General features: G+C 37.8%; 1 protein-coding gene across 1 annotated transcript in view; it reads left to right on the top strand.

Moving 5' to 3' along the window:
* Window positions 1-12433, top strand: part of Tll1 (tolloid like 1) — a 196763-nt gene that overhangs the window by 97166 nt on the left and 87164 nt on the right. Inside the window, exon 6 of the mRNA XM_051169507.1 lies at window positions 12031-12209. Within this exon, the coding sequence (XP_051025464.1) occupies window positions 12031-12209 (179 nt within the window). The remainder of the gene's footprint in view (window positions 1-12030; window positions 12210-12433) is intronic.

Genomic DNA, 12433 nt, shown 5'->3' with positions numbered 1-12433 from the left:
TCTTTTTTTAATATTTGATTTTTTAAATGTATTTTATTAATTTATTCATATTACATCCCAATTGTTATCCCATCCCTTGTATTCTCCAATTCCTCCCTCCCTCCCATTTACCCCTTACTCTGCTCCCCTATGATTATGACTGAGGGGGACCTCCTCCCCCTGTATATGCTCATAGAGTATCAAGTCTCTTCTTGGTAGCCTGCTAGCTTTCCTCTGAGTGCCACCATGCCTCCCCATCCAGGGGGTGTGGTCAGAGATGGAGCACCAGAGTTCGTGAGAAAGTCAGTTATTTTATTTCTTTTGAATTAATTAGATGAAGATCTTCTAGGCACAATAATTGATCTAACTGCTGTAACTATCTGAGTACTAATTGTTCATAAAGAAGTGAAAATGGTTACTTAATTCTTTTGGAGAAAATAATTCTTGCCCTTTCATCATGCCCTCCTTTTCTATTTAAGGGAAACATACATAATATCAGTGAGTGTCGGAGAGGGCCCATCACATTATTTTCACTGTTTACGTGTTTTCCATAGATTATTTCACTTTAAACAGAAATGGATTTCTATTTTACACTGACAAATATCATTGTCTCCAGATATTTTTGGGTAGTGCCTTAAAGTAGTATACATTGTTCAATAATTAAGTCATGTTTTCTTCAAATACTCTAATATTGTCTGGGTAATTTTCAGTTAACTTTGAAATGCTCCCTAGTTCTTATGTCTGTTTAACGTTTTAAACATCCAGATCTCTGAGCTTCCTTCTGATTGTCGAATTTTAACAATTACAGACCCATTTATATATTTCTGAATACATAATACATTTGTATACAAACATCCCACCTCTTTCTCACTGTCTAATTTTGCAAAACATAGCCCTATTTTTGTTTTTAGTATGTTGATATTTATACTCATTTAATTTTCAACTTTTAAGTTTCTCATTTCACTTTATCCTTCCAGACCAGTTTATCCACTCATCATCTTTCTGATTTTGTTCACAGTTGGCATTTTAAGTGCCCTTATAAGTTAGATGATGCATTTAGAATGCAAGAGAAGAAAAGAGATTGAACAATAAGAAAAGTGGTATTTCTCAACATGAAGCAGTTCACCTTCTGTCAAAGCAGATGGGGACGATATGGAGAAGCCAAAGTGTATAATGGACAAGTATTCTGGTGATGGTGGTCTGTCTTGAGATGTAGCTATATGTATGTAGGGAGGCTCCATTGGGGAAGACTCAGTTTTCCCTTCCAGTATGTATCAACTGCAGATAGCTTCATAGTTAGTGGTAGGAGCCTGCATCCACTTCCTCTTTCACAGAAGGAATTCAAGGATGTTTTTGTAGATGTCTGGTCTCTGTTTGTTTGTTTGTTTGTTTGTTTTTTCTTCTGTAGTAATGATCTTTTGCTTGCTTATTTCACTTTCACTTTTGTAATTTGTGTCAGTTGTATTTCTTTGTTGTCGTCTTTATTTTCTTTTTTTGTTATGGGGGAAGAGAAAGAGCACAAAGTTGAGTGGCTAGGGATGTGGGGAGGGAAAATCTGAGAGGGACCAATGGAGAGGCAAACATGATCAAAATACATTGCATAAACATTTGTTTCAAGTAAAAAAGATGGATCTTTCTAGAGATTTCACAGCAGAAGCCTGAGCGAATGAGACCAAACTAGCCCCTTTTTCCATTTTGCCAAGGCACTAGTGCTAGAAACACATACATAGACACATATTGGCCCCTACATATGTGCAGAGTCACTATTTGTCCATTAAAAATCAGGAGGCATCAGTTGCAAACCACTTGCCTTGCATGGACACAGCCCTAGGTCTGATTCCTAATGGCTTGAAATTAGCAAATATACAAAATAAATTAAATTGATAAAAAAAAAGTGGTTTTAAAATGAAATAAAAGATGACACTATTACTATATTTTTCCTTGGTGGAATTCTTACCCAGGCTTTGTTCTCACCCACTTTTGAGAATCTCACAGTTGGCTTTTTTCCTCACCCACAGCTTATTTCAGGTCTCTCAAGTATTTATGTTTGTCAAGGATGGGGGCACACAACTTACCTCAGTGTCCCTCATCCCTATATACTGTTTTGCATGTAGGTGTTCGTGAAAGTATAAACAATTTCAACATTATTTTAGTCCCATAAATTTCTTAAATGGTAAAACAACGTAACAATTTCTCTTTTACATCAAAGTGACTTGAAGAGAGTTGCCACTTATCCAGAGATGATTAAAACAAACCTACACTCTTAAAAAGTCAAGCAGGTTCCATTAAAAAATTTTGTTTGTTTTTGAGGTTGTAATTTAACTATATTTCCCCTTCCATTTCCTCCATTCAAATCCTCCCATATGCTCTTCCCCACTCACCTTCAAGTTCATAGCTTTTAAAAAATAATTGTTATTGTGTATATATATATATATGTATATATATATATATAATACATATGTATAATAACCTGTTGAGTCCATATGTTACTTTCATGAAAACCAGACTTTTGAGTGTTATGTGTAAATATATTTGTCAATATTATCGTATTAATATTGCATTTTGGTGATCTAGGGGTTATCATTTCACATTTTGTTGTTTGTCTTATATTTTTTTTTAGTAACAGTAATGACACTTTGTAATAGAACTAACTCAATGGCTTTAGACCATTTTAATTATTTTAGACTTCTAAATTTTATGCACAGCGTATAATAAAGTTACGTCACCTCTTTCATTGTGATATGATACATATTGGTTTCAAAAACTGACCTGGACTTTAAAAGGACTTGGAATTGGTATTGCATAAATTATTTAATGCCTGCTATAACTCAAGCATTCATCTCACCTTCTGAAAGGCATCAGTGTTGGGTCTTTCATCTCTTAAGCATCAAGGCATTGAATGTATGGCATTTAATTACATATATTATGACTCTATGGAATATGACATGCCTGTACCATGGTGCAATTGCAATTGATAGCAATATTCATTAGTTATATTTTTCTTTTTAAGATATATTTATTTTATATGTATTGATGTGTTGTTTGTATGTATGTCTGGAACGCGCGTGTGTGTGTGGTACATGCAGAAGACAGAAAAGGGCATTGGATCTCTTAGAGCTGGAGGTACAGTTAGCTGTGAGCACCATATGGGTGATGAGAATTGAACCCATGCTCTCTAGAATAGCAGCCAGTGCACTGAATCACTGAATCATCTGATCAGCCCTCATCGGTTCTAAAACAGTTCTAAAGAAACACTTATATCTGGACAGTAGCCCAAGGGGCATGTCTCATGAAAGTGTTCACTTACCAGGAAAGTGGGACAGAGGGGAAGACATCCTATTGGGACTCTAGGTGAGAGAAGCATGGGAGAATGGGCAAATACAAGGATCCAGAGGGTCCTAGAAACCTACAAGAAGAACATTATGATGGGCAGATCTGGGCCCAGGGGTTCCACTCAAACTATGGCAACAGGCAAGGACAAAACATGCATCAAACTTCGAACTCCTACCTAGATCTAGCCAATGGACAGGGAAGTCTTCACAGTTGAGTGGAGAGTGGGGAGTGACTTTCACATAAACTCTGGTGCCCCATATTTGATTATGTCCCCTGGATGGGGAGGCCTGGTGGCACTCAGAGGAAGGATAGCAGGCTACCAAGAAGAGACTTAATACCCAGTGAGTATATTCAGGAAGAGGAGCTCCCCCTCAGTCACAGTCATAGGTGAGGGGAGTAAGGGGAAAGCGGGAGGGATAGAGGAATGAGAGGATACAAGTGATGGGCTAACAATTGAGACGTAATATGAATAAATTAATAAAATATTTTTAAAAAGAAATACAATTTACCTTTATTACTCTATCAACAAGTCGACTTGTAACTTTTATAGTTTCTTTTTTTAAATTTTATTTTATTGATTTATTCATATTACATCTCAATGGTTATCCCCTCCCTTGTATCCTCCCATTCTTCCCTCCCTCCCATTTTCCCCTTACTTCCCTCCCCTATGACTGTGACTGAGGGGGACCTCCTCCCTCTGTATATGCTCATAGGGTATCAAGTCTCTTCTTGGTAGCCTGCTATCCTTTTATAGTTTCTAAAACTAGGAACCCCACCCACCAAACCAAACCAAACAAAACAAAACAAAAACAAAAACAGAAACGAAAAACTGAAACAGAAATAAAAACCTCCACACTCACAGGGAGTACTAAGAATTACTCCATATAGAACTTTCAGTACTTTCTAGAACATTGCATTTTATTTTTATTTTGTAAAAGAAATCTTTGCTTCATGCCATAGTGGTGGTAGGAAGAAAAATAATGAAATGTAATAAATAAATAAATAAATATTGAAAGATATTAGGTGGATTATTTTGTTATTTATCTTTAGTGAGTTTCATTTCATGGTATATAATACAGTTATAACTATTCACAAATTTTTACCAGAATTTATGTTTTCAGAAAAATGTTCATACATGCTATATTTGATTCATTTTCAGTAGGATACATAGTTTAATCTTCTATCCATATTTTAAAACTCTTAATTATTAAAAGTGATATTTCAATGACTGGCTGTTACAGTTAATTGTAATTATTATAAGAAAATTATCAATAAAATGTGATGTATTTCTGGGTTAACTCACTCATTATGATCATTTCTAGTTCAATCAGTGAGTTAACCCAGAAGCAGAAAGAATCAAATGGTATATACTCACTTATATCTGCATACTAGCCCAAGGGGCATGTCCCACGAAAGCCTTCACTTACCAGGAAACTGGGACAGAGGGGAGGGCATCCTATTGGGTCTCTAAATGAGAGACGCATGGGAGAATAGCAAATAAAAGGATACAGAGGGTCCTAGAAATCTACAAGTAGAACAATATGATAGGCAGATTTGGGCCCAGGGGTCCCGCTCAAACTAAGGCACCAGCCAAGGACAATACAGGAGGTAAACTTTAAACCCCTTCCCAGATCTAGCCAATGGTCAGAATATTCTCCACAGTGGAGTGGAGAGTGTGATATGACTTTCTCACGTACTATGGTGCCTCACATTTGACCATGTCCCCTGGAGGGGGAGACCTGGTGGCACTCAGAGGAAGGACAGCAGGTTGCCAAGAAGAGACTTGATACCCTATGAGAATATACAGGGGGAGGTAATCCCCCTCAGGAACAGTCATAGGGGAGGGGAATAATGGGAAAATGGGAGGGGGGAAGGAATGGGAGGATACAAGGGATGGGATAAACATTGAGATGTAACAAGAATAAATTAATAAAAAAAAAGAAAATTAAAAAAATGTGATGTGTTTTAAAGGAAATTATTTTATTTGTTCTGTGAGAGATTTATGCCATCAAACTTATTACTTTAATCTAATGTCCTTCTTTTCTACTACTTGTATTATTTTATTAGCTTCTTGAGTAATATTTTTCTACCTAATTCTCTTTAACGAATGTTAAAAATACTACTGAGTTAATTTATTTAACTATTTTTTAAGTTTTGTTTCAATATTTGAATTTTGTCTGTTTGGATCAAGACAACAGTGAAATTATACTATACTTATTTTGTGCCTACAGCATTTTGTGCTACTTCCATTCTATGTTTTGAGACTATAACATTGAGCAGAAGTTATTTTCTTTCTGCATGAGGGTTTCAGTTAGAAGATGTGTGCTAACCAAGATTCTTACATGCAAACAACAGACACAATTAATTTACTAGGAGGAAAACCTGGAGAGCCATGTTGAGGGCTGAACACCAGAAAGAGTCTCTTCAAGCCTATCTGTACCTGCTATGGCCCCTGGAGTCTTAGGTCTGCTTTCTGAAATGTAGGATTTAACTTCTCCTGAAGTATTTATGGGGGCCGTGACATATATGAGATTCTGTTCTGTGTGCTAGGTAAAGCTAGAACAGGTGGGAGTCCTGCCTCCTAAAATGCTTACATGCTAGAAAAGACAGAGAGAAAGAGTAAAATGAATGAAAAACAAGACAACACATCCTCAGAGGAAAAGTAAACAGAGAAGGTTAAAGGTCAAATTTGTGCAAAGACTTGAAGAAGTTATAGAAGAGAGAGAGAGAGAGAGAGAGAGAGAGAGAGAGAGAGAGAGAGAGAGAGAGAGAGAGAGAGAGCGCCATTTAGGTGGTTTTGGAGGTTGGTGTTTCTGTTGTGGTAGACATAAAGACAATGAGGCATGAATTTGCTCCATGTTCAAAGCAAAGCAGGGGATAGATATGGATAGTGGTGAGAGAATAGCTGTGTACGGTAATATTTAGTAATATTTATGAGTATGAAGAACATTTAGAAGATTTCAGACAGCCAGATTTAGTCAGCTTGATGACGTTATATGCTGTTAAAACAAGTGGTTGCTCTGTATCAGTGGCTTAGAGCAACAAATGCACTAACGCGTGGCCATCTAAGTCCTCTGTGCGGCGGTCTCATGGAGGTGGTTCCCTCTGGATATAGCTCCTATGGCAGACTAAACGGTAACCACATGCTCAGCCATGTGCTGGCTCTTAACTGTTTTCTCTAGAAATGAGAGTTGGGGCTTGTGTGACATTGTCCAGAACAAGCTGTGTAACCAAACCCGGCATTAGTGGAAGAGGGACTTGTAATCACCAGCTGGAGTCAGAGGATGAGTGTTTTTGAGCATTGACACAATTTACCACAGAATTGCTGAATAATGAATGGGATAACCCTACTTGACAGTCAGAAACCACCGTGATGGTAAGAAACACATGGTGATATCGAAGCAAGAAAGAAAAGGAGCAACAATGGTGCACAATTCCAACAATCCACATGGGAAATGATAGCTTAGAAGAGGGTACTCACCTTGCAATCTGTTATAGGGGATGGATTCTGGGCAGAGATTAAAGTTATAGCCAATAGGATTGACTATGGGGGAGGAAGGGAGGTATCAGGATTAGTGGCAGTGCTTGAACTGAAAAAGCCGAAGGAAGTTCACAGTTGCCATTCATTTCACCTGGATGAGTTAGTGTGTGGAAAGATGGCTTTTATTTATTTATTATTCCATTTCTCATGATTAAAACTGGGAAGATACTCAATAAGATACTATTCATGGATGTGGAGATGCTAAGGAAGATGGGCAGGTATTTCAGGAAGCTCTTTGTACATAGTGTCTGCCATGAGCTTATTGCCTTGGAGGCTTGAGCTAGACACTGAATAGAAGAAGCAGAGACCCTTGTCCTCATGTATATTATAGTCTAATGTGACACTTGAGAACTTCTGGGGTCTGAGATGTCTTTTTAAAAATATTTTTTATTAATTTATTCATATTACATGTCAATTGTTATCTCATCCCTTGTATCCTCCCACTCCTCCCTCCCTCCCATTTTCCCCCTACTCCCCTCCCCTATGGGTCTGAGATGTCTTAAAAACAGATTATAACAAAAGAATTATTTTAGTGGAGATCATATAGTTAGTGAGTAAAGTAATTGGAAGTAATTTAAAAAGGAATCACAAAAGGTAAAATCAATCCTAAGTTATGTATTGACCTAAAGAAAATTTTCAGCTGTGTGCACCAGCACATTCCTGTAATCCCAGCACTTCAGAGGCACAGGCAGGAGGATCTCTGTGATTTTGAAGCAAGCCTGGGGTACGAAGTGAGTCTAGGACAGCCAAGGCTACCCAGAGAAACTCTGTCCCTAAAAACCAAAGATGGGAGAGAGAGAGAGAGAGAGAGAGAGAGAGAGAGAGAGAGAGAGAGAGAGAGAGAGAGAGAGAGAGAGAGAGAGAGAGAGAGAGAGAGACAGAGACAGAGACAGAGACACAGAGAGACAGAGACAGAGAGACACAGAGAGACACAGAGACCAGAGACACAGAGAGAAAGAGAGAGAGAAGAGAGAAAGACAGAGAGACCAGAGACACAGAGACAAAGAGAGACAGATACACAGAGACAAAGAGAGACAGAGAGACAGATACAGAGATAGACTGAAACAGAGAGAGACAGAGAGACAGGGAGACAGAGACAGAAACAGAGAGAGGCAGAGACAAAAAGAGAGAAAGACAGAGAGAGAAAGAAAGACAGAGAGAGTGCGTGTTTTGGTATGTAAATGTTAACTGTAAGCCATAAATGAAATTCAGAAACAGGAGATTTACATTACTTTATATAATTTAAGATGAAATAAAACGTTTCTATATGTGTAAATAGGCCTTATTTTGAGAGGGGAGGTTGACCTTTGATGTGTCATATTGTACAAATGACAAACAAATTAGACATGAAATGTCAAGAACCGGATAGACAGAAATAGTCTCAAACATGATTTTATTAGAAACTAAGACAGTGTTTTGATTAAGCCATGTATTTTTAATTGCATGTTACCATGTCAACACATGCTTGATATTTTCATAGGCATATATTTAATGAACCTTAATGTCTAGAAATCTCCTGGTCCTAAGACCTTTAGTTGGTAAAGGATCAAAGTACCACATTTTTCTTATTTCCCTGGGCCATTGAAAATAATAGCTCTATGAAATAAGCCCTGTAAAATCTGTTTTTCCTTTCCACTACGAAAGCCATCTTATTATGGGAAATTGCTCTGGGTTCAATTATGCCAAAAGGGTGTTTTAAGATTACATAGATAGACAGCCTTTCTATCCCTCAGAATTCCTTTTGCAAAGTAATGTGTTCTCTGAATATAACCAGCTAGAATGACTCAACGTGGGTATTTTAATTGCTATATAATCACCAGATATTTCTGTCTCCTTACATTGCTTTAAACTAGCAAATATTTTGGATTAAATATCCAAAGTTTGGAAAAATAATATTTTTCTAAATCAAGTAATATGTGAGGAATTACTTTTTAGTATGCAGTGTCTGTGTGTGAATAGCATGCATTATTTATAAAATATATATAGGTTTACAAGAGAGAATTTATTAATTTTTCAATCTCCCTTACCTCTTTTCCAATACATCTGTTACTGATATATTATCCTTAATTCATTGGCATAGCACTCACAAATAATGAGTATTAACATCTCAAATTGGCATAGTATGAATTAAAAATGTATAGATAGTTGAAGTCTGTAATTTAAGTTGGGAAGAATAAGATGGTGACATGGGAACTTTATTTGTGAGAAATTAATAAGACAGTAAATTGACAAGAATGAGATTGAGAGAGAAAAATCCCTTGTCATCATTTTAGAAATTAATTTATTGCATTAAAAATTAATAAATGATAACCTGCTATCCTTCCTCTGAGTGCCACCAGGTCTCCCACTCCAGGGGACATGGTCAAATATGAGGCACCAGAGTACGTGTGAAAGTCATACCCCACTCTCCACTCAACTGTGAAGAATGTTCTGCCCATTGGCTAGATCTGGGTAGGGGTTTAAAGCATATACAGGGGGAAGAAATCCCCCTCAGGAACAGACATAGGGGAGGGGAATACGGGGAAAATGGGAGGGAGGGAAGAATGGGAGGATACAAGGGATAGGATAACCATTGAGATGTAACAAGAATAAATTAATAAAATTTTTTTAAAAAGACCAAAAAAAAAAAAAAAAAATGAAAAGAGGCTTTTGACAGTGTCTAGTGCCTTATGATTCCCAACTTCAAGGCCAAATATTTGCTGCTCTCTGTTGATGTCTAGGAGGATATTTGAAGAAAATGTTTACATGTAAACTGAAATTATTAATGTCTCAGATGAAATGAAATTTATTGGCACTCATTACTACAGCCATATTATACTATTTAAAACTTACTTTACAGTAGATATCTTTTGTGTGTGTGTGTGTGTGTATGTGTGTGTATGTATGTGTGTGTGTGTGTTTGCTCTTGTAAGTATTTACAAGTGTCAATAAATGTATAAAATTTTGCAGTAAGTTGTTCTTGAGTGCTAGCATTCTGTTTGACCATCAAGGGCCCTTCTTGAGTAGGCATAATGAATATTGCACTCTGCTATTAAGTAACTGATTAATAGAAACATTTTATAAAATTTTGACAATGTCGCAACGGCCACCAAATGGTGGTTATTCTTCATGGGTTGTTGTAGTCTGCACAGTGCTCCATCACTGAGCACCATGGCCTGGGTATCTCATCCACTGTGAACTTTGTGGGTTCTGTGTTTGCTGAGGATCCTCCTTGGATGTAAAAGGAACGTGCTCATGCTGTGTTCTTTAATTGTGGAATGGTGGAAGGTAGCTTTCTAGGGCTTCCTCCGTCGAGTCTCTGAACTTACTAATGAGGAATCCTCATTCATGAACCATTATCTTTTAAAGCTCCATTTTAAACAAGATCTCATCAGGGCTTATATTTTGATATATGAATTTTGGAGAGACATTGAGATTGAGCATCTTTGTAAGTACTTGACTTTAATAATGTTCTTATGTTTATCTATTTGTATGTGCATGTGTGGGCAATCTGTGTAGACATTCATGCCATGGAACACATGTGGAGATCAAAGAAGCACTTCCTGGAGTGGGCCTTCTTTCTTTCTATCACATGGGGCTTGGGAATTAAACATGTGTGTTTGGAATTGAGAAAATCTTCATTACTCTTTCAGCCATCATACCAGGCCCTCTTTTTCAGCATGTGTGTGTGTGTGTGTGTGTGTGTGTGTGTGTGTGTGTGTGTGTGGTGTGTGCACATGGAGGCCTAGGTTGATGTTGAGAATTGTCCTCCATGGCTCTTCCACCTTGTCATTGAGTCATAGTCTCTCAGTTATACCACAGATCAGCCCATGTGGTTAATCTGTATCTCCCATAATGTTAACCTTGCTCTGGAGATTACCCTGTGTTATGACTCCAGTGGCTGGGATTAGAAGGGTTTCCGGTCCCACCTGACATTTCCATGGGCTCTGAGTATCTGGCCCCTCTGGCCCTTATACATGCAGTGTCAAGTCCTTAACTCTGAGCTGCGTCCCCATCCTTTTTTTTTTTTTTTTTTTTTAATTAACTTTTGAAAAGGATTCTCTTTTTTAAGAATTATTTCTTGGGTAAAGAAGATCAATGTGTATTTTGATTATGTCTTTAACATATGGATATTTTTCTTTTTCTCAAAAACATAAAAGCAAAATTTATCTTACAAAGTAGAACATTATGATAGGCAGATTTGGGCCCAGGGGTCCCACTCAAACTGTGGCACCAGCCAAGGACAATACAGGCTGTAAACTTCAAAGCCCTACCCAGATCTAGCCAATGGACAGGACATTCTCCACAGTTGAGTGGAGAGTGGGGTATGACTTTCACACATACTCTGGTGCCTCATATTTGATCATGTCCCCTGGAAGGGGAGACCTGGTGGCACTCAGAGGAAGGATAGCAGGCTACCAAGAAGAGACTTGATACCCTATGAACGTATAAAGGGGGAGGAAGTTCCCTCAGTCACAGTCATAGGGGAGGGGAGTAAGGGGAAAATGGGAGGGAGGGAGGAATGGGAGGATACAAGGGATGGGATAGCCATTGAGATGTAACAAGAATAAATTAATAATAAAAAAAGAAAAGTAGTATTGGATTATTGCTAGATAACCACACTGGTAATGTAATGATTAGAGGTACTGATATTGAGGACTGAGTATACCTTTCTTTTTTTTTTATTGAAAAATAAAATCATTCATATTACATCTTAATTGCTATCCCATCCCGTGCATCCTCCATTCCTTCCTCCCTCCCGCTTTCACCCCATTCCCCATCCCTATGACTGCGACTGATGGGGACCTCCTCCCCTTGAATATGATGCTAGGTTATCAAGTTTCTTCTTGGTAGTCTGCTATCTCTTCTCGAGTGCCATTGGGCCTCCCCATCAAGGGGACATGGCCAAACCTTTCAATGGCACATTATCTTCATTATCTTAATTGTCTGTCATTTAACTTCTAAACACTTGTAAATAAATGGCAAAGCTTGCCTTCTAATATAAAGGTGATTGCCAAGCCTTTAATTATTGAGAAATTTTTATCATACATGAACTTAAAACTTGCTAAGGAGAGGCTGTCCTAACTCAGGATGTGCTGGCTTCTACAGTCAGTCACCATGGTTTCTGGTATTTCCATGCTGTCATGCCCAGCTCTCTCCTCTTCACAAGTCTGTTCTCTACTGTCCATTTGTTACAGATGCTGCTCCTATGTTGGCCGACGGGGCAATGGCCCTCAGGCCATCTCTATTGGGAAGAACTGTGACAAGTTTGGAATTGTTGTTCATGAGTTGGGCCATGTCATAGGCTTCTGGCATGAACATACACGGCCAGACAGAGATAACCATGTCACCATCATACGGGAGAACATCCAGCCAGGTGAGAGCTGCTGGGACCCACAAACTGACATTTCTAAACTGTACAAACATTTTTTACTGTAGTAGAGTCAACATTTTATTGTGTTAAAAATGACCATTTCTAATATTTCTTTCTTAAGATGCAGTACTCTATTTTAAATATCTGTGCTTTTCATGAATGGGTATGATAGGCTAATAAGATTTAGTAATTTAAAAAACTGTTTTTGTAATTAATTCTTTGAATTA

The sequence above is a fragment of the Acomys russatus genome, chromosome 27 (genome assembly GCF_903995435.1).
Source record: "Acomys russatus chromosome 27, mAcoRus1.1, whole genome shotgun sequence".
Classification (NCBI taxonomy): Eukaryota; Metazoa; Chordata; class Mammalia; order Rodentia; family Muridae; genus Acomys; species Acomys russatus.
The sequence above is the reverse complement of the archived record's forward strand: the minus strand, read 5'-3'. Positions and strand labels throughout refer to the sequence as shown.